This window comes from Xyrauchen texanus, chromosome 23, assembly GCF_025860055.1.
Source record: "Xyrauchen texanus isolate HMW12.3.18 chromosome 23, RBS_HiC_50CHRs, whole genome shotgun sequence".
Lineage (NCBI taxonomy): Eukaryota > Metazoa > Chordata > Actinopteri > Cypriniformes > Catostomidae > Xyrauchen > Xyrauchen texanus.
This window is the reverse complement of record NC_068298.1, coordinates 41,802,573-41,825,806: the sequence shown is the minus strand read 5'-3', so window position 1 is coordinate 41,825,806 and position 23,234 is coordinate 41,802,573. Positions and strand designations below refer to the sequence as shown.

Here is a 23,234-nt window from a genome sequence, read left to right as displayed (position 1 = left end):
TTTTTTTATTTATAAATTATATAGTATATTCATTAAGTCGCATTGAGACATAATAGATGCATAATAACACAGTACTCTACAGCGATACCTTTGATTTTAAATAAATCAACTGTTTATAAGGTTACGTGCAGTGTGTTGATCTTACTACATAGTCATTCATTTCACATCCATAGTTTAACTCTATTGTATATTCATATCAGCTGTTTTGAGGAAGCCGTGAATATTTTCCGACCAGTTCTTTGTTCAGGAGGAACTAGTCTGAGGACCAATCTTTGTATTCTCACATCGGCTCTCTCTGGTAAAGCAGGAAGTTTCCGCCAGCCATGTTTCTGTGGAGGAGGAGCAGAGGAGGGGTAAAAGTGAGACGGGGCAGAAATGCTCAGATTCTCACGGGGAGAAACGAACTGAACGTGGGAGTTTGTGCCTTAAAGTCTCTCTGTCTCTCTGCAACAGTTTGTTTTTGTCTCTGTGAAGCGTTGAGGAATTTGAGATCATGGTGATCAAAGTTTACATCGCATCATCCTCTGGGTCAACATCGGTAAGAACTTCATATATGAGCTCTATAAGATTATCAAATGTGAATTTGCGATTGTAAATAGAAATTTCTTGAAAAAAAAAAATCACCATGGTAACCATAGTTTTCGCCAAAATGCCATACTTACTATAGTTATTTTCAATACTGTAAAATTAATATTGATTAATTAATTTAGGATCTCTCTTAAACAGTGTTAGAAGTTTTTCAGAATAATTTCTGTTATTTCTTTTTATGACAGTGCTAGATAATACAAGTTATCTCAGTAACTCTAATAACAATAACGAATAACAGTAGCCTAGTATTTTGGCTGAAACTCTGGCAAACATGTTACATTTTTGTTAAGGATGTTTGTTATTATTATTATTAGTAGTGTTTTATAATAATAGGCTAATAATTGTTGTTTGCAAATATTTTAGGGCTCATTTACCAATGAAACATCTACAGCACTAAATAAACTACTAGAGACTACAAGAGTCTTTTGTTCTCGATCAAACTCAACCAAGAGGAAAAGAAACACTGTCAGCTCAAACTCTAAATATGGTGTTGAGGTTGACAGTTAATGTAGCCACTTCCTCAAACATCACTGTCTCTGAAACGATCGCTTGTGCTCAGTTCACAGTTTGGTGGATAGACTTTTCCAAACATGAGGTGCATATTACTACGAAAGATTAGCTCAAATGACCCATGTTATCATTTCATTGAGCTATATTTGAGTAGAACTTGTGGCTTGAACATCCTGACTGTTCGAAGTGAAGTAAAAGGCCACCATAGAGGGAACTGCTCCTTCAGCAGGTGTCTCTTCCTAATTTGGTGAGGTTATGGATCCTAAAGTTATGTGACATCAGAATGACATCTTATGTTCATGACGTCTACAGTTCCAGGGAATGGGGTTTTGAAATTATTGCAATAATATTTAGTTCCAGACATGAGGACATCATTTACAGGAAATTTATTGATGACTAATTATACAAAAAAATACAAATAAAGGAAGATTTCTGTGGAAAGTAATCCAATTATGTGGATAGATTCAAGAGGTAAGCAAGAGAATGAGCAACGATAATTACAGGACCAAATAAAATCTTAGCGCTTTACTAATGAATACAGTGACTGATGAGTTCATTTGAGAAGAACAAACTTTATGAAGAGCTGCTTTAGCAAGTTCCAAAGAGAAAGCTAATTATAATTCATAGGGCACTGTTCCACACAGAAGTGTTATATTCTAGGAATATTAAAAGTATGATGTGTCAATGTTCACCTTTTAGTTGTATATGCATATTTTTATTCATTTGTAAATGGTGAACTAACATTTTAGTTTAGCTCACATTGAGATGGGATCTCCATCTTTCTTTTTGGTGGCACATGTATCTGTGTGTTTTGTCATAAGATGTTGAGCTTGTATTCAGAGTCTGGCTAATCAATGAAGAAGTCATATAACAACTATTTATGAACCAGGGACAATATAAATGTTCTTGCTGGTTAACGGTGTTTGGTGTAATCTGATTACAAAGTAAATTGTATTAAATTACTCTAATCTCATAAAAAATATTTGTCCATAATTAATGAAGCAAATTGCGTTTTTAATTTGTGTAATCAGATAACAGTTACTGATGTTAAGTTAGTATGAAGTACATTACCGGTACTTGGATTACATGTATTTGAAATTATGAATTATGTTCATGTACATCAGTTTGTGTTTCTGTGACAGCAAATGGATGAGCCTGGTTTATACTTTGGAAGAAGCCAAACTTTTTTCTCCTGGACGAACAAAAGCACCCTAGGCGAATTAAGCCGCCGTTTATACTCTGCGCAACGTCATTTTAAAATGAGTTAGTTTAGAGTGATGTCACGGTGTTTAACATAATGTTCCAGCCACAAGTAAAGCCAATAATGCAGGTTTTTCTCTCCGTGGACCACCGCTTTTAGCGCTGTGCCATTTCTTTGCTTTATTAAACTTGTCATTGCCCCTTTCACTTTTAAAAACGTAAAACTCTCTTCACTCATTTGTCGTGGCCATGCTGTCTTTGCAAATCATGTAAAAAAACGATACTTCCACATAATCTCTGTGATGGGCTTCAAAGTTATCCATTTTAATGACAGTAACCTACACTGTTAAACATTTTCTCGTCAAAAAAACTGTAAAGAAATGGCAGCAGGGTTGCCAGCATGTAACTGTAAAATTAACGGTGTCTTGCTGTTGCTGAAATTAACAGTTAGATACTATTTTTACATCTACAATTTACAACTGTAAGTGTGACATTTAATTAAATTAAAAGACACACACAAACACACACAGGGCAGCTGCCCGTAAACGCACGCTCTCTCTCGCACCACCGTCCACAGTCTGCCTTTATCCCTCTCGGAGGCTTGATTAGCCTGATAAGGGACCGGGTGTGTAGAATCACGACCCGGCCCCGCCCCGCCCTCCGCCCTGTCACAGTAAGTTAGCTGCATATAGCTGTCAAATTACATACTATCTAGTTTTGTTGAAATTAACAGCCAAGTTCCCAGGATGCACTGCAGCATGAAGAAATTACTTAGATTTTTTAATATGTGCTGGTTTATTTTGACATTGTTTTTGTTGAAATCTAAGTTACGTTTAATGTTCAGCTTTTACTTTTTTATGTAAAAGTTTGTTTGTTAATTGTCACCATTGTTGCGTTTTGTATGCCGCGAGTTGATATCTGTGTGTGTCTTGTCAACAAGGGTCATGCTGTAGGTTCTTAAACATCATACACTGGCTGATATCATTTTGCTGAAATATCCTTTACTGTTTTTGCTTTTATGTATAGTGCCATTTGTAAGGTAGGATCAGACATTCAGGCTGACCTTAGATTTTGTCTTCTAAGTAGCACAGTGCAACAATTTGTGTTTTACTTTAACATAAATTGACTGGCTGGAAGAACATAATATAATAATACAGAAGGTCTAAGGTGCCAGCTCAAGAGAACACTAATCACCATGATGGTGACTTCAAACAATACAACTATTGATAACAAAACAACAATACTAATTAAACTAAGACTTCTATTAAGTCTGAATAAAAACCTAAAAACCTGTAGCCCTAATGCATTGCCAAAGCATACATACTTATTCAAGCACAAAGGTTCATGGGTATTTCTCTTAGGGGTGATATTTTACTGTGTACAGGTTCTTGTTTTTCATAAAAAATACACTGTTCAATCCTGGCAACGTTGTACATTTACTGTAATAATACATTGCTTCAATGCTTGATTTTTTTAAATTTTATTTGACTTCTCATTAGACAGACAAGTGAAGGCTGATGTGAGATGATAAAGAGCAGAGGTGTTGGTCAGAAACATCATGAACACTAACCATGTGCCACAAACTAACATTTTCATGGGGGGGGGGTTTAAAATGTACATTTCAAAATGTCACTATAGCTTTCGCCAAGATGATATCATGATTTTAAATGTTCATTTTCCCCTAATGCCTTGCATACACCAGCTTTTTACCGTAAAACTAGTTAGTTAACAGTGAGCCTGCTCTTGATCTTCAAGAATTTAAAATTTTTAACAGTAAACGTCTAGGTTACGTATGTAACCTCCGTTCCCCGATGGAGGGAACGAGACGTTGTGTCAGAGAAGCGACACTAGGGGTCTCTCTTGAGCGCCGATATTCACCTCTGAACTATGAAAAAAGGCCAATGAGAGTTGGCAACCAGTATTTGCATGTCCTGCCCCCTGACATACGGGTATTTAAGCGGCGCAAATAGGGGAGTTCATTCAGGATTTTTCTGAGGAGCCGGAAATGGTCCGGCCACAACAGTGGCTCGGCTCAGCGACGTGGCAGGGGAGACACAATGTCTCGTTCCCTCCATCGGGGAACGGAGGTTACATACATAACCTAGACGTTCCCCTTCTGTCGCTCTCTCCACGTTGTGTCAGAGAAGCGACACTAGGGGTCCACTTAAAAAGTGCCATGCGCTGAGCCGTGTACGTGAACTGCTGATGCAGGAGCGAGCAGGTATTCTTACGTGCAGAACGACCAACTGCATCAGGCTGCACGTACCCTTCCCCAATGCCCCAATCAGAATCCCTATCGTTACCCTAGAGGGGGGAACAAGGTGATGGCCGCCAACCTGGAATGTGCCAGCCTGGCTGGGCCTCTTTTCTCTCTATGTTTCTCGCATAGAGCAACTACGGCCAGGGCCCTTACATGCATTGAGGGAAGGGGGTCTTAACCCTTATTCAGGGCAGAGAAGACCCTGCGGAGGCCACACCTACCCGGGAGGGGAGGCAAATTTTAGTGGCAAATACATCAGATGGCCTAACTTAGGACCTATGTGGAAAATTTGGTGCGGTGGTAGATCCAGCCTCATAGAGGGGGGAAGCATACAGCACGGTGACCGAGGAAGCTGTAACTGCCTAAGGGAGACACGGGAGTCAACTCGTGAGGGGACAGTACCGTGGCATTACACACAGGGGGAATACGAACAGGAGGCCTTACCTGTAGAGCACCTATACCAATACAGGGTAGCTTGCAGTACCCGCAGTGGTTTGGGTCGGCAAGTTCCTCCGCTGAACTGCGGACCCACGAGGGCTAGGGAGGAGTCAACCAGCGGCCCAAAAAATGGGATCTCCTGGAACCGAGGCGCACTGTTTTCCCTTGGTTAGGGGGAAAGGGCGCTAGGCGCAAGTGGTTCACGCGGTCAGATCGTCAGCGTGCTACCGAGTTCTACGGGCTCAGACCTGAGAAAACACGGGACGATACTGACTCAACTCGGAGATTATAGAGTCCCGCAAAAGTGTTAGGTGTTGCCCAACCCGCTGCTCTACAGATGTCTGCTAAGGCGGTGCCCCTAGCCAGTGCCCACGAGGACGCAACACTCCTGGTGGAGTGAGCTCGGACCCGCAAGGGGGGGGTCACAGCCTGGGTGTGATAAGCCAAGGAAATGGCATCGACAACCCAGTGGGCGAGTCTCTGCTTGGAGACAGCGTTCCCTTTCTGCTGTCCCCCGAAGCAGACAAAGAGCTGCTCAGAGCATCTAGTGGTCCAGATAGATACGTAAAGCACGTACTGGACACAGCAGTGAAAGGGCTGGGTCTGCCTCCTCCCGGGGCAGCGCTTGCAGGTTCACTACCTGATCCCTGAAGGGTGTGGTAGGAACCTTGGGCACATAGCCCGGTCGCGGCCTTAAGATCACGAAGGTGTCTGCCGGACCGAACTCCAGGCAAGAGTCGCTAACAGAGAACGCTTGCAGGTCCCCGACCCTCTTGATGGAGGCGAGCGCGATTAGCAGGGTGGTCTTGAGAGAGAGAGCCCTGAGTCCAACTGAGTATAGCGGCTCGAATTGGGATCTCTGGAGTCCCGTGAGGACAACCGAGTTTGGAAGCGTCAGTCGTAACCAGAACACGTCGGGACACCTGCTGCAAGGGTACTCCTGCCCTTAGAAAGCAGAGGTCTGTCCAGGGTTTGAAGGCTTGGCGGCAGGTAGTGGAAACTTTCACATTGTGCGTGCCGCAGCGCCATGCTCGTCTCGGAACTTGAGTCTGGAGCCAGTGCTGAAGTGATCACATATGCATCAACCCCAGCGGAGCAGCCGCCGCGGAGGATGCCATATGCTCCAGGAGCTGTTGGAAACGTTTAAAGGGGACCACGGCACCTGGCTTGAAGGAAGCGAGGCATTCCAGCACTGACTGAGCACGCTCGTTGAAGAGACGTGCTGTCATTGAGACTGAGTCTAACTCCAAACCGAGAAAAGAGAAGCTCTGGACCGGGGTGAGCTTGCTCTTCTCCCAGTTGACCTGAAACCCTAAACGGCCGAGGTGCTTGAGCACCTGGTCTCTGTGTGCGCATAGTAATTCCCGCGAGGAGGCCAGAATGAGCCAATCGTCGAGGTAATTGAGTATGCGTATGCCAGCTCCTCGGAAGGCCGCCTCTGCGACCTTCGTGAAGACGCGAGGGGACAGAGACAGGCCGAAGGGGAGGACTTTGTACTGATACGCCTGGCCGTCGAACGCGAACCGCAGAAAGGGTCGATGTCGAGGGAGAATCGAGATGTGGAAGTACGCGTCCCTCATGTCCATCGCTGCGAACCAATCTAGATGCCGGACGCCAGATAGAATTTGTTTCTGGGTGAACATTTTGAACGGGAGTTTGGACAAGGTCCGATTGAAAACTCGCAAGTCCAAGATCGGTCGTACACCACCGCCTTTCTTGGGTACAACGAAGTAAAGGCTGTAGAGACCCTTCTTCGTTTCGGTTGGAGGGACAGGCTCTATCGCATCCTTGATTAAAAGGGAGGCGATTTCTTTGCGCAGGGACTGAGCGTGTCTGTCGTGCACGAAGGGGGGGGCGGAGACCTGGCAAACTGAATTGCGTAACCGAGTCGAATGGTCCGGTGCAGCCATCGCGACGGGTTGGGCAGTGAAAGCCATGCCTCTAAGCTCCGTGTTAGGGGCACCAAGGGGACGAGAATTTTGTACATACCCGGCGGGGCTTCGCAACGGTGCGGAACAGGTAACGTGGCGTCGGGGGGGCAACGTGGCAACGAGAGCAAACTCAAAGCACTTACCTTTCTCCGCGCACCTGGCGGGGGGCGGGTTCATGACTGAGGAGGAGGTCCGACGCTGGCGTCCTCTGGACTCGTCTGAACCGGCCAACCGGTGAACAGTTGTGGGGCTGAGGGCGGGAGCACCGCATCCAGGGAGCCGGGACTGTTGAGGCCTGAAAGCAGAGTGCCGTGAGAACGGCATTTGCGGGCCATGTGACCCAGAGGTAAAGGAAATAGCTCTTTTATTGAGAATTTGGGTACCGCAGCACCTGTTGAGGGGTGCGGCAAATGAAAAAACAAAAGATTCTCCTCCCGGCCCTCCACCAGGGGACGGAGCGGTCTTACCACCTCTGGAGCTAACTTCTTGCGCTCTGGGTCCGATGTCTCAGGAGCGCCTGGGAGCCTTCCGGGTCCTTGATGGGGTCCATGAGACAGGGGGCGTACGCTTCCCGCGGTTTGCTCGACGCCGGGGCTGAGAGCTGGGCCCAGGTTGAGGCGGAGAGGAAGGTCTTCTGGCCGTGGGAGGATGCCCTCGGCGAGCAGATGGAGTCTGGACCATAGCGGCAGGCTTGCGGCGAGGCATGATCTGCGAGATGGCCTCCGTCTGCTTCTTCACCAGGGAGAACTGTTGGGCGAAGTCCTCAACGGTGTCGCCGAAGAGGCCGAACTGGGAGACAGGGGCGTTGAGAAAGCGAGTCTTGTCAGCTTCACGCATCTCAACCAAGTCCAGCCATTGCTGACGTTCCTGGACCACCAGTGTGGCCATCGCCTGCCCGACCGCCTGCGCTGTGACCTTCGTTGCTCTTAGGGTGAGGTCGGTCGCTGAGCGCAGTTCCTGCAGCGTGTCGGGATCAGGGCCACCCCCGTGCATGTTTCGCTGTGCCTTGGCTTGGTGGACCTGCAGGAGAGCCATGGCATGCAGGGCGGAAGCACCGCGTCCGGTAACGCTGTAGGCCTTCGCGGTGAGCGAGGATGTTGCTCTACAGGACCGGGAAGGGAGTACAGGGCGACCCCGCCAGGTGGTAGTGCTTCGGGGATAGATCGCAATAGCCCTATCCACCTGGGGAATCGCCGTGTATCCATGGCGCGTTCCGCCGTCGAGGGCGGATGAGCAGGTGGCGGTGTGACGAGTGGAGTGGGGTGCTCTCCACGAAGACGTCAGCTCATCATGCACTTCCGGGAAGAATGGAACCGGGGGGGGGGGTTGAGGGGGAGAGGCTGTGAGCGGCGCCCTGCACCCAAGAACCAGTCGTCCAGCCGTGATGGCTGTGGGGAGGATGGAGGGTTCCAGTCCAAGCCCACGCTGTTGGCTGCCCAGGAAAGCATATCGGACATCTGTGCGTCGGCCTCTTTCTGGGCGTGCAAGGCGGCAGTCCAGAGGAGTCCTCAGCATCAGATCCCACGCCCTCCGATGTCGTGGCGAACTCATCTGCTTCCATCGCAAGAGGGTAGGTAGAATGGCTGTGAGGCGAGTCGCCACCACCTCGAGCGGGGACAGGAGTTAATGAGCGTGTCGGGGCGCGGGTGGTCCGAGGGGGCGTACCCGGTGGAGCTGCACCCGCTGCCATCCCCGAATCGCCTCCATCGCCAGCCGCATCGTCCTCAATCCCGTGGGAAGAAGGAGCGACGCGGGGCGGCTGGAGTGGCTTGCTTACGGTTTTAAGCAAGCCGCGACCGCAACGTTGTCATGGTCATGTTCTCGCAATGAGAATACGAACCATCCACAAACGCAGCCTCGGTCTGATCGCTGCCCAGACACACGAGACAACGCCTGTGGCCGTCGGAAGCGGAGAGTACTCTACCGCATCCAGGAACAACACAGGGGCAGAAAGGCATCTTGAAAAAGACGCGTCCTTAAAAGGACGTTCAACGCCGCTGTGTTTCTGCTCTTTTAGAGGAAATTACTCTTTTAAATAAAATCACTCTTTTATAAAGAAAAAAGAACTCGAGAGAGATCTTTAATATCTGCACTGTCGAAGCACTCAGCGGCAGGAAGTGCACAGCCGTGCAACCAGGAGAAAGCCGCTGTTGTGCGCCGTAAGATCCAACAGCATGCAGCAGAAGGATAGCAGGAACTCGCTGTGTACACGCAGCAGTTGCAGACACGACCATCGGCTCCGAAGAAATTTTCTGAATGAACTCCCGTATTTGCGCCGCTTAAATACCCGTATGTCCGGGGGCGGGACTTGCAAATACTGGTTGCCAACTCTCATTGGCCTTTTTTCATAGTTCAGAGGTGAATATCGGCGCTCAAGAGAGACCGCTAGTGTTGCTTCTCTGACACAACGTGGAGAGAGCGACAGAAGGGGAACTATTGTATTTAAGAATCACAGTAGATTGCTGTAAGAATTTGGCTGTAAATTTACAGCAATTTTTTACAGTGCAGGTAACAACTCCTCAGCTGGCACACGTGATTGTACTGTAAATAAAAAGCATCATGTCCAAACCACACCCACAGATATTTTTAACCAATCACCATCGCTCTTAAACCAGCCGAGTTCTCTCGGGTCAAGAATTTCAGAGATGATCCAAACGCCAATCTCACCAAAGGAACTCCTTGGCAGAACAGAAACATCACTGCATTTCATCATCATTTTAGGCGAACTAAGCGATGCCTAATTACGAGTAAGTATAAATTAGCCTTGAAGGTTTACTTTAGTTGTTTGCGTTGCTGTTCGCTCCGTGCACAGTATGCAAGACTCAAATTTCGTGACCAGCACAGTCTGCACGTGGCCCAGATTTTCTCGACACGTGGACAGGCCTCATCTGTGCGCGTCGCCAGTACATGTGCCTGCCATTGACTGTACTAAAAGAGTATCACAAAACAGTTGTATCGCGCATGCATTGAACACATTCGTATCTGTTCGTGGTCAATAGAGTAAACTTTGAAAGGCAACGCAGCCGACTGGGCTCAATCTGATCCGGATCAGATCGAGTGCAACAATGAATAAGGAGGAAATATAGACATTATATTGAATGTGTTGTAGAAAATTATGGAGCCCTCTAAGAGGACAGGGCAGAAAGTTTTTTCTGAAACCTCTTCCTTTTTTGCATTACCTCGCAATAAATTTACCATGGTTTTACTAAAAGAACCGTATTTTAGTCATGATATTCGTACTGAAACCATATTAATAATAATACAGGAAAATTAAAACAACTTTAATAAAAATAAGAATTTTGTGTTAACTATGCTTTTATAGCAAATACTGGTTAAAATATGGTATTTGTAGTAAAGCCATAGTAACCACAATATTAACCATGGTTAATCTATAGTAAAACCATGGTTACTATATGGATACCCTTGTTCCACTATATGCATTCAACAGCGGCGCACTGGTGCTACTAAATTATGAGCACTGCTGCTTTCACATGGTTTTCACATGGTTAATTTAAGCTTATCAAACTTTTTCAGTGTTGAAATACTGCCTTCTATCCCATCTTGATTTGCAGAGACAACTACAAGTCATTCAGAGGTTCATTTTCTTGAAAACTGTAAATGCTTTGTTTCTGTGGCACTATCATATTCCTGTGTTTGTTTAGAGCGACCCGCTTAGAACGGACAATTCCGTTTGGTAGAGCTAGTGTTGCAGAAATTACATACCTCATCTTAAATATTCTTCATGTAACGTAACACTTGCTAGCTTTAGTCTGCTGCACGACACTGCATGCATTTGAATGTGTTTAGGATGAAACAAAAGAGACCCCGCAATTTTCACACACAAATACACGCACATCCTCACAGTGTCAGTGATGGTGTCCTGCTGCAAAGAAGCATTATACCTACAAGGCCTGAAATTCGGGGCAGGTGTTGCACAAAAATGTAGTCATTCCCTTATGTTCCACATTCATAATGAAGGGAATTCCCACACTTTTATTCACTTTAACATGTAGATGAGAATCTGTTAACCAATTCATACAGAGGAACCAGTCAAATCAATAGTCATGTGTTTTTATCAAAGTGTAATACCAGAATTTTCATGGATAAATCTACTCTTCTGCATCCCTCTTTCACTCTCTCTCTCTCTCTCACGCAGAAGCTCATTGAATTCTTGTTGAGTTTAGTGCAAGCTCGCAGTTAGGAAGTCGCATATTACTGAACTTATGATTTGACATGCAACATAAACCTATCGCTCAAGAAAGAAAAGCTTTCAATGTTGCAATTGCTGGACGTCAGAGCAATCTAGTTTTGACACGTAAATCGTGTTGCTTCCTCACAATACAGCACATTTGACAAAAAAGGCAAGAACAGCAAAATGCTTTGTGTTAAGCTTCCAGTACTCCGAGTGAAGGGAAACGCTTAAACGCCTGTTAATCTTTCTATTTGACATACACAGGACTATTCTCTGCCATGTGAATCAGTCAGTTTATATAAGTATGTCTAAATATACATAAAAAATATAATAATAGAGACATTGACAATAAATATTGACATTAAAATTTGTATTATATGCATAATATGAAAATAGATAATTTCCTATCTTTAATATACATACTGTATAATATAAGCAAGGTTCTCTCTCAGGATTAATCTTTTTAATCCATCAATGCATTTTGTTAACATTAAATGGACATTTTTAATGTAAAGGCCAAGGTGAGTATTGACTTATACTCTTAAAGTGATAGAAATTCTGTCATTACTTGCAAATGTTTATTGATTGATTTAATGAATTTCTTTCTACAGTGAAAATCAAAAGGAGATGTTAGGTAGAATGTTAGTTTCAGTCACCGTACATTGTATGGAGAAAAAAAAAATGTCAGTGCATGGTGACTGGAACTAACATTCTGCCTGACATCTCTTTTTGTGTTCTACAGAAGGGAGAAATTCATACAGGCTTGGGGTGAGTAATGACAGAAATTTAATTTTTGAATGAACTGCCCTTTAAATACCAGTTAAAGTATTTGTTAAAAGTATCTGCAAGAACAACAATATAAATGTAATTCAGCGCTTGATTGCATCTCGTCTTGCTGGGAAACAAGGGACTGAAGCGGAAGACCATAATTAGGCTATATACTTTTAAAATCATTCTATCTTGGACGTGAGCACAACAGCACTGCTACTGAAAATAATGATTGGGGAAACACTATATACAGTATACTGTTTTAAAACCCTGGTTTCCACCAAACAAACATAGTTAGGCTACTACAGTCATGGTTATTACAATATTACTATAGTAAAAACAAGATTTTCACCAAAAACTATGGTTAATACAGACTACAATATTACTGTAGACAACAAATAAATGTAAAACAAAAAGAAATGACAATTTCACACTGCAGTGTGGGATAATCGTGTTTCATTTGGAGTCACCATTATGGTGTTTATTATTCCCTTTAATAATAAGTTAATACATTTTCTCCTAGCTGATTGTGTATTTTATGAACATTGTGTTTTATGAACATTATTCTTTGCACTGTGCTGTAGGGAGAAAATCGGTTTGGCACTGCTACATTACAGTCATTTCATGACCCTGTTCACTGTGAAGTATACAGTTGTCTTTTAATTTTAATAAATTGTAGAAATTGTACAGTAAAATACACTATGAAAATCTTGCAACCTTTAGCCAGGAATTTACTGTAAACTCACACAAAATGTTTTAACAGTGTAGTCTTACTATAGTAAAATCATGGTTTTTGCCAAAAACATGGTTATAGCCACAAAATTATGATTTTATTACCATTGTTTTCATCTTCATGTATTATTACTGTGGCTTCTCTTCAAATATCACAGTTAAAATATGGTTACTGTAGTAAAACCATGGTAAATTTATTGAAAGGTAACTCAAAACCATTTCAGAAAAATAAATCCTGCCCTGTTCTCTAAGGGGCTCTTTAGAAAGTCCCTTAAAAATAAAGCAATTATTAATTTGAAGTAATCAAAAATGTTATTTGATTGCAATTTTAGAGTGTGCTCATGCTAACATGGAGTATTACAAAGTGCTGTAATTCAATTCTGCAACATGTAACAGTGCCATTTACTGTATGCACCACACGTTTTCATGTAGTGGTAAACCTTTCACCAAGTTAACATACTTCAATGACCTCTGGAGTTGTTAACTGAAGACATGGAACAGTAAAACTTTGTGTGTTGTATATCTATTTATTATCATGATTGAGATCAAAGATCAAATCACATATACATGTAGGAGCCATCCTAATATTTGCAAAGGGTTTACAAAGTTTTTCTCACAGCTGAGAAAATGAGCACAGGCAGAATGTAGTGTACGATGTTTCTCCATCCCAAATTAACTTGCTTGCAGTATAAAGGGCTTTTTGTTAGTTCAACTAGGCAAAACACAGTGAAAAAGAGGGAAACACAGACTCCTCCTTGCTGGAAAGACGTTGTGCAACAGCTTCTGAGTTGATGCAACAATCTGTTTTCATATTTTGCAGATACCTCAAGCATAACACAGCTGCTGCTGCTTGGTTTTACTTACATTAACTGACTGGTTCTGCTAACAGTCTAAACCCCAATGGATCCAGATTTAATTGAGCAGGAATTTTATTAATTCACATGTTGTAAACTGAAAGAGACTTGACTGCCCCAAGAACTCTTAAGTTTGAATGAAACAATAGCAAAGTTCAACACATCCACCCAAGGAATAGTTCACCCAAAAATGAATATTCTGCCATCATTTATTCCACCTTTTGTTCCAAATCGTATTTTATACTGCGGAACACAAAATAAATTATTTCGTGAGTTTGCGAAATACAATGGCAGTAAAAAGTAACTCACTATAATGCTTAGGGGTGGGCGATATGACCAAAATCTTATATTTACATTTACATTTATGCATTTGGCAGATGCTTTTATCCAAAGTGACTTACAGTGCACTTATTACAGGGACAATCCCCCCGGAGCAACCTGGAGTTAAGTGTCTTGCTCAAGGTCACAATGGTGGCAATAGTGTGGATTGAACCGATAACCTTCTGATTAACAGTTGTGTGCATTAGCCCACTACGCCACCACCACTCCCCCCGATATGAGTCATTTTATAATCACAATAACGATATACTGTTTATCATGAAATAGTCAATGTTTGTTGAAATATCAATAAAAACTGGTAAATATATTAAATAAACATATTGTAATGCCTATTTTTAAATAATCTAGTCAGTGATTTAAAAACTTAAAAACTACTTCCTCTCATTATAAGTTTCTCTGTGATCACTTTGTGTGACATGACTTCATGGCATTTGGTCATGAAACACGCTAAAGTCAGAGAGGTTTAATGTTATTGATGCTCCTTATGTACCTTATTAATGATTTGAAATTGAACGATGATTTAAATTATGGTCCGTTCATCACATAAATTGATTGAATGAGTTCAGAAGACTTGCTATATGATGTCCGAGCCATACATCTTCCAGAGTTGTCTTGGTGTGCAGCCACATAGTCAAGAGTTCCAGTCATTTTCCTCTTGCTCTGCTTTTGAGGGGCTGTTTGGCGTTTTGAAGCCGAACGTGAGTCACTTTCTCTCAGCGGGCCATATTTAGTGTGTGCTATACCAACTCCCTCCTCCCTGAGTCCCGGCGGGTCCCTGCTTTCTGTTTTCCCTTTTAGGGGAATTCTTCTGGTATAGAACCCTCCCACTATGCTTTTCTTTTACTTTTGTACTGAGCACTGAAAATCCTGCAGAATATTCATATATTCTAAGTATCTGCAAATGTATTGAACTTTTGTTTAATTCAAAACTTAGTTTTTAACAAGATAAATTGTTTCTAATGGAACATTGACAGAATACTGTACAGCTAGTAGTTAGCCTCATGTAAGCTAGTTTTATTAGTCACTTGTCTGATGCTTTTTATCTACTGCTACAGTATACTAAATGCTGTAACAGTCCTCTTAGTTATTGTGTCTTGCTTTCAGGTAAATAAAAGACTATCAGTTCATGTAATAGTGAACTTTTATGCCATTTAAGTACAAGAACAACAGTGAGAACATACAGTGGCATGTGTGGTGAAGAAAGAACTAACAGGCCTTTTTGCATGCTCAGTGCTCATGCTCATGTTCAGTCTCCAGGACTCCATTTGAGGCAGAATAGAGGGCTATCACTGCTAGTTCTAGCATTATACCTTGACACAGATTGCTTGCTGGATTGCTTCATAGACCTATCTAGTTAACAACATGTATGTTTGCAGAGGAATTACATAGTATTGTCCTTTTAATGGACATTTTGTGAACTTGATGGGGTGCTTCACATGTCCTTGCATCCTAGCACCACTCTTTAAGGAAACAAGGAAAGCATGCAAGGAAAGGAAACAAGGATGGAGAAATCAAAGCAAGATGTATTTGTAAAATGTAATGTCCTGCTTACACGTCACTTCAGAGGTCTTTGCATAGCTGCTTTACCTCGGAGCGCTTGCCATTATGTTGTTGAAACTTGATTAATGAATTATAATTTTTCCGTTTGTGATCGCGTTCCGGGTGACATTCTAGTGACAGTTATGGTTCATTTGAAAGGTTAAACAACTAAAACTACTGAACGAAAAATGTTCTACTAGATGTGATTGGGAGGATAATTAACATTTGAGTCTGGTGCTTTGACAAAAAAGTCTTCCCCATCTACCCCACTTCTTAAGTCATCCTGATTATGTGGTTCTTTGATGGGGCTGACACAAATCTAAAATGAACAACAAAGAAACGAATGTTGAAAACTATGATCAGCTAAACTTCAAAATTGAACTTAGTTCTTGTAAAAGTTATTCATATATTTTTGTTGAAATTAAGTTGTACTTATTGTATTATATACATTGAACTTACAATCCAGCTTGAATTGTTAAGTTGGTACAACTCATTTTCCCTAAAGTTGAGTAAACTCAAAAATGCTTTGCAGATGATTGCTTTATTGTTTTAAGTTTATTCAACTTTTTATTTTTCTTCAGAATTCCCAGGTTAGATTTAAGCCAACATGAAACATGTCTTTGCCACCCATTTTACTTCCATAATGTGACATATTCCAAAGTGAAATATAATATTTAATATGGAAACATTTGCTGAACTCAAATTTATCCTTCAGGATTTGATAGGATTTTAAAAAGTGTCTTCTAAATCACTGGTTGTGGAAGAATACAAGGGTTTGATGAGCTGAAAAGTAATGTTGTTTAAAGGTGGAGCAAGTATTACAAATTGAATGAAAGATTTAATGATTAATTTTCTTTGGAATAATGTACAATGATGAGTCATGCAGAATATGACCATAAAGTCTATGTAGTCAATCAGCACCACCATTTATATAGTATGCTTGCATTTAGATATTTTAACTTATGGATTTACATATCTGATCCAAAGCTGCAGTTTTTGATCCATAATGTCATTTGACAATTTATTTAATTATTAGAAAGTTATTATATTAAGATATAATGAAGTAAATACATTAACATTATTGTAACAGATAAAGAATGGGCAAGGAGGAGGCAGGAACCAGCTGAACAGAAAACATAAAGTTTAATAAGTAACTCAACATAAAAAAACATAAGCAAACAGACACACGTGCAACACAACCACGTGCATCACTCTCTCTCTCAAACTGGCACCTCCGGCTCCTTTTTATCTCACTCTTCCGCTGATTCAGCACAGGCTGTGCATCATCTCGGCCCGGAATGCCCTCCTCCTCATCACAATTATAAATATAAGTTATTTTATATGTTATAATGCCATCTCATATGGAGAAAAGTGGTAATTGATTAATCTGTCACAGTCCTGTCTACTTGTCAGGATGGGTTTCAGTCTGACGGGACCATGGCTGTATCGGCCTGCCTCGTGTTTTGTGTACCCTCTTTGTGTGAGTGTACGGGTCGATGCCAGCGCCCCTGGCCACAGAGGCCATTCCCAAGTCGCTGCCAGCGCTGCCAGCCCTGGAGGCCATTCCGCAGTCGCTGCCAGTGCTCACAGCCACTGAGAATGTTCCCCTGTCCCTGCCTATGCTCCCAGCCACAAAGGTTGTTTCCACGCCACTGCCAGTGACCACAACAACAGAGGTCGTTCCCCTCTCCCTGCCTGTGTTCACAGCCACTAAGGCTCCTCCCCTGCCACTGCCAGTGCCCACGACCATGGAGGATGTTCCCGTATCCCTGCCCGTGCTCACAGCCATGTAGGCTGTTCCCCTGTCACAGCCTGTGCTCACAGCCATGGAAGATGTTCCCGTCACTGCCAGTTCTCCTAGACATGAAAGCTGTTCTCCTATCACTGCCAGTTCTCACAGCCATGGAGGCCATTCCCCAGTTGCAGTTGCCAGTGCTCACTCCCACGAAGGCCATTCCTCTTCCACTATCAGCATCTACACCTGAGCTATCCACTGCTCTGCCCCTTGAGCCGCTCCCCCCTGAACTATATCCAGCAGCTGCCACTCAGTTCTCTGCCCCCTGCCCAGTGGCCACTGCCCATTCTTGTGTCGCCTCCACCCTGAGGCCTTCTCCCAGGCAGCCAGACCCTGCCTTTGCCCTGAGGCCTCCTCCCAAGCTGCCAGACCCTGCTTTTGACCCCTTTACATTAAGCTCCCTCCCTTCTCTCCCTTTCTTTGGTGTTTCCTGTTTTTTGTTAAACGTTCATGTTGTTTGTCTTTTTTTTTCTTTTTTGTATGATGTTCCCGTTAAAATGTCAGGAGGTGTCCCTTTGGGGTGGGGGTGGGGGTGGGGGGGTGTAGCGTCACCTTTTCAGGTTGGGTTTCTGCCTAATGCCCACGTATCGGGAAGTGTGGTTACCTTCCAGTTCGCTTTCGCCTGTCTTCACCACCCAGTATCGTTGGAGGAGGATTCCTCATCTCTGCCCAATTAATAAATCCTTTTGAACTGTTTACCTCTGTTCTTGAGTCCTGTCTCTCAGGTTCTCACATAATCAGATAAAAAAAAATCCAAATTGTAGGCCTATTTCTTGTGTTGATAAATACAAATATTTTAGATTTGGAAAACAAATTTAAATATAATTGTGTTTGATAAATTCTGTTTGTTTTTTATATATATATATGTTAGGATTGCAGACGAGGAGTGGGGATCTAAATGCGGGTTTTATTGAAAACAAACAAACAGGAACAATAGAAACATCCATGATGGGAAAACTGAAACTAAAACATGAAAACATCGAAGGAACACGGACTGGAAAAACATGGCAGGATGAACACAGCTAGACAGGGAACAGCGTAAACATCAGGACTCAAAACAGTAGAAACATTCACATTCAACGTTCGACAAGGAACGGGGAACAAACAGGGTTTAAATACACATACACAGGATGATCACAAACGACAATCAGGTGCGAACAATGACAGAGTGATGAGGGCCGGGAATCATGGGAATTGGAGTTTTTTGACAAAGACTAGTGAAACACAGGGCAGACAACAAGGGAATCTTGACAATATATAATTACATTATTAATTTTATGAAGCATTTCACACTTTCCAAAAAAAGGAAAAGGTTTGTCCACAGAGTAGAGCGTAGTAACTCATTACTGTAATTTCTTTATTCTATAAATACAAGGGACTCTTTGTAATGGAAAGCATACACTGAAAGAGGTTCTCCGCGTCAACAGCGCACAATCAGCTAATCGATAAAAACATTTGTTGTTGATTATTTTTTATATTGATTTTCTTGATTTGTTTTTTCAGCACTATTCCAAATGTATGACTTTCATTTTTCTGTGGAACACAAGAGATTTTAGGCAGAATGACTCACCTTTCACTTTCACTGTATGGATAAAACATACAATGAAGGTGAATGGTCAACTAACATACTGCCTAACATCTCTTTTGTTCCACTAATTAAAAGTCATACAGGTTTAAAACAACATGAGGGTGAGTTAATGAATTAAACTGACAAGACTAACCACTGTCACCTGTATTGATGAAAATACACTTACGTCTAAATGACAAAACTCTCTCAAACATGAAATGTCCTGCCTTTGGCTTGAGCGGCCCATCACAGTTTGTGTACATCCATTTTAATGCCTGATTTAATGTTTCAATTGCCCTCAGATCAAGAAACAGCAGCAGGACGTAATGGGTTTCCTGGCAGCCAATAAGATTCAGTTTGAGGAATGTGATATCGCAGCTAATGAGGACAACAGGAAATGGATGCGGGAGAATGTTCCGGAGGATTCTCGGCCGGCCACAGGCAACCCTTTACCTCCTCAGATCTTCAATGAAGCAAGATATTGTGGGGTGCGCATGCCCAAACCCAGGGCTAGACAAAATATCAGAATTTCAAAATTGGATCTCTTTTAGTTCATGAATGTGAATTTGAATTTAAATGGAATTGGCCACACCCACAGGAAGTTGATTTGGACTGATGGAAAGTGAAATTCACTGATTTACAATTCAAAGAAATTCAGCACAGCCACACAACAGTTTCATTACAAGACATTTTGTGAAAAATTATTACATCATTGTTTTATACTAATTATTCTTATTTAGAACATTTTATAAGACAAAATATTTCTCATTTATGCATTTTGGCAGATGCTTTTATGCAAATCAAATTACATTGCACTTATTACAGGGACAATCCCCCCGGAGCAACCTGGAGTTGCACCTGAGACCCGTAGTGACAGATTAATTGACAGCTGCTGTCAGACTCTAAAATGGAGAGTGACTAGAGTGACACAAGTAGCTTTGCCACGGAGCGGTCTTTTGAAGTCGAGGACCTTTCTCCCCCACCTTCACCTGAAGTGGAGGAGGGTGAATTGTCTGTGGACACAGGGCCGGAGCCATATCAATTCAAGCCGCTGGCTCAAACTGCGGTTTTAACTCCCTGTTGAGCATCCGAGTGCGCATTCACCTTCACACGCGTGCAGGAAAAACAAACGAAATGCTGTTCAGTGATGTTTATCCTTTTAGCAGGATTTTTATTTAGCAAGCTTCACTTGAACATAACATCAGTTAGCTGTTCTCTCAACTTAGAAGAATGTGACGTAAAGCGTAACGTCATCATGTACAAAACCATATCTCCAAATAAAACTATACAGGTAGTCAATACCGTAATACAATGTATAAGGGTGCAATACGTTTAACACTCCCGCATCACGAATGCGCGTTTGTCGGCCCCAGAGGATTAACTTTAGCCTAACCATAAATTGTGATTCAAATATATATGATCACTCACCTCAAGACGCCGCTGAGGTGGTGGAGTCCATGCAGGAGGAGCAGCGTTTGGCACTGCGTCGCTTTCAGCTGAGCTGTTTGGAGAAGCCCATTTCCACCTCCATTGCGTTGGAGAAGCAATCCCGCGTAAAATGCAGTTTGCACACTCCTACAGCTCTAGGCGGGAACTCACGGTCTTCCAGAACAAGGACGTGCAACCCCTGGCTCTAATTTCCAAGTCTATATGGAAAGCAATACAGTCCAGCAGTGCTGTTGCAACCAGCAACATTACACCTACGTACCATCCTGACCACTGTACTAAATACAGATAATCTACGCTAACTTGAAGCTATCCTAACTGACGCAATACTATGCTACTAACTAACTATGCTTCTATCAATACTACACTAACAAATATGCTAATTAACTACATAGGCTACATAGGCTATTTATATAATCTAAATAACTATATAAATGCTATGCTAAATAGATGCTAAAATACTCTATCCTGATCGTTTTCAATACTCGCAATTCCAACTCCTGACTCGCTACAGTGGTTTTGACGAAACGAGATGGTTTTTATACTGCCATGGGCGTGGTAGCTCGTACCAAGGGCGTGGTGAGCTGGAACCTGCCTACGTCAGCTGTCACCGCTTACGTCACGAAGTACCGCAAACAGCCAATAGGAAAATTCAACTGCAGTAGCCACCGTTCAACCTGAAGAGGGCAGCACTCAGACGTTTTTACACCATATATTGTAGAATTAAAACACTTTATACACAAATGTAAAAACAATTACTTGAATCAATGACCAGTACTAATAAAGCCCCATTCTTACAGATCATTAACTAAAAAAAGTTGGTTTAGGGTTTAGTTACCCTTTAATCCTGTAACACCCTATATATATTGTGTTGTGTGTATGATAACATGGTTCATTTTAAAGACTAAATCTAACAACAATTTCATTGAAATTCATTCTCTATTAATTCTACTTAAATTTAAATATTGACACTACATCCTGTTTGCTACAGATTCAAATTCAGGAATTGATATTCTAAATTCAGTTCTGAATGATGCACACCCCTGCCTGAGTCACCAGAAATATTACTTGTATGAGTTCACAAAAGTATCCTCAAAAGAAACTCAGAGCAGATAGTATAATGTTTGAATATCAGATACACTTTAGTCTTGTTATAACACATCCTGGGAAAGAGGAGTATTGCATTCTGAGAAACTGCAGCTGCTCTCTAAATGATATTCTGTCATTTTGCCCCTACAGAACTACGAGGCATTCTTCTACGCCCGTGAAGACAATGCTGTGTATGCGTTCCTCGGCTTGACTGCGCCCCCAGGCTCAAAGGTGGGTGCTCTAGAGAAATAAAGGGTGTTTTATTCCCACCTCATGTCTAATGTATGTGCCCACTATGTGGAATGTTGCTTGAGTGCTTAATAAGGTGAAAGATTCAGTCAGGCCCTGCTGAGTAAGGCAGCAGCACGCTTCAGTGGACACAATGTGCCCAGTCTTCAGCTAACGGCTGTACAGAACAGGTTATTATAGTTGAACTGATCTGAACTGAAGTCTTTATGGATGTTTCCTTACAGGAGGCAGAGGCTTTATCCAAGAGAGAGCAGCAGTAGTGTGAAGATCCCCATCCCAGCACATGCCCGCTGGACTCCTGCACTTTCTCATTTCCTTTCTGTTGTTGGTTCAGTTTTCTTTTTAAACTTAAATTGAATTATTTGTGATGCACACTCAATCCAATCCACAGCCCATCTCAATCACTTTTACAAGGCTTGAAATTAAAGCAGTTCTCCAGACTTGCACAAAGACTAGTCTGACAGCTTTTCATTTACGGTTAAGATTTATACAGTCATTAATTACTTAATCGTTTAAACATGCATCTTATTAGAAGTTTATACTTGAATATCAGTGTGTATTTACGTGGTTCAAGCAACATTCAATCAATGCCCATTTCTGTGAAATATACTACTCACAGTACAAAACATTGACAAGTCCCTTAATATAGCCCATACAATTATAAACAGAAATGCATTTTATACTTTATGCATTTTGGAATGTTTTAATGCTTTTATGCAAACATTTTGTTCTCTTACCTGTGCAAGCTTATATACTAAAGCATTTGTGTGTGTGTATTTCATACAGTTCTGTTCTGGTTCTCTTTTCATTTTTAATGTCTTCATAGTGTATTTTATTTTTTTTCTAAGAGCAAATTACTATAAATAAATAAAACCAGCTACCCGCTGTTATTGAATTATCAATAATCATTATCAATGTTGTTCCTAGAGAGAAAGGACATGAGAACTGTGAAATCTCTATAATTGCAGACTAATGTACTGTATAGTTCACAGGATGTATACTGCATAACATTTTTAAAAACAAAATAGGATATGGTACATGGTATGCAACATGCAAATGTCTTTCAAATTATTTAACTATTGACTGTTAGCAAACAACTGAATCTGTGCCCATTTCCTGAGTACCTGGGTGTATAGTGTCTTTGTAATTTCAATTTGCGTTTTGTATTTGTTTCAACACCAGCTGGCCTTTAAGGGCTATTAGGGTGTTACATTTTTTATAAAGAAATATAAAATATGCTGTGCAAAAAAGGTCACCAGACAACAATGTTGCAGTGAAAAAACAAGGTGGTTTATTTACAGAAATTGATAATCCAGTGCAAATGTGATATTTATAATAACTTTCCATATTTACCAGATTGACAAGAAAGGGGTGCCTAATAAAGGCAGTATACAGAAATGACAGTAACAAATTACTATGTTATACTGTGGACAAACTTTATTATTTATTTTTTGGACAGTGTGAAATGCGACATGTGATTATTCACACACACACACACACACACACACAAGTTTTGGCACGTGAAAAATGTTGCATAGTGAGGATGTCTTCAAAAACAATGACATAAATAGTTTTAATTTATCCAGTAAAGTCCAGTAAACATAAAAAAAAAAAAAAAAAAAAGCTAAAATCAATAAATCAGTGTGACCTCCAATTGCCTTTAAAACAGCACCAATTCTCCGAGGGACACCTGGACACAGTTTATCTTGGTTGTTGGCAGATTGGATGTTCCAAGCT

General features: G+C 41.9%; 1 protein-coding gene across 1 annotated transcript; it reads left to right on the top strand.

Annotated features, from left to right (window-relative positions):
* Positions 1-358: 358 nt before the first annotated feature.
* sh3bgrl (SH3 domain binding glutamate-rich protein like) lies at positions 359-22,374 on the top strand. The gene is made up of 4 exons (XM_052089325.1): positions 359-538; positions 19,016-19,201; positions 21,399-21,479; positions 21,722-22,374. The coding sequence occupies exons 1-4, from the start codon at positions 494-496 to the stop codon at positions 21,755-21,757; spliced, it is 348 nt and encodes a 115-aa protein (XP_051945285.1). The 5' UTR covers positions 359-493; the 3' UTR covers positions 21,758-22,374.
* Positions 22,375-23,234: the final 860 nt, after the last annotated feature.

Coding starts and splice junctions, on each gene's coding strand:
- sh3bgrl (XM_052089325.1), top strand. CDS start 494: ATGGTGATCAAAGTTTACATCGCATCATCCTCTGGGTCAACATCG. Junction 19,202..21,398: donor ATGAAGCAAGATATTGTGGG/GTGCGCATGCCC, acceptor TTGCCCCTACAG/AACTACGAGGCATTCTTCTA. Junction 21,480..21,721: donor CTGCGCCCCCAGGCTCAAAG/GTGGGTGCTCTA, acceptor GTTTCCTTACAG/GAGGCAGAGGCTTTATCCAA.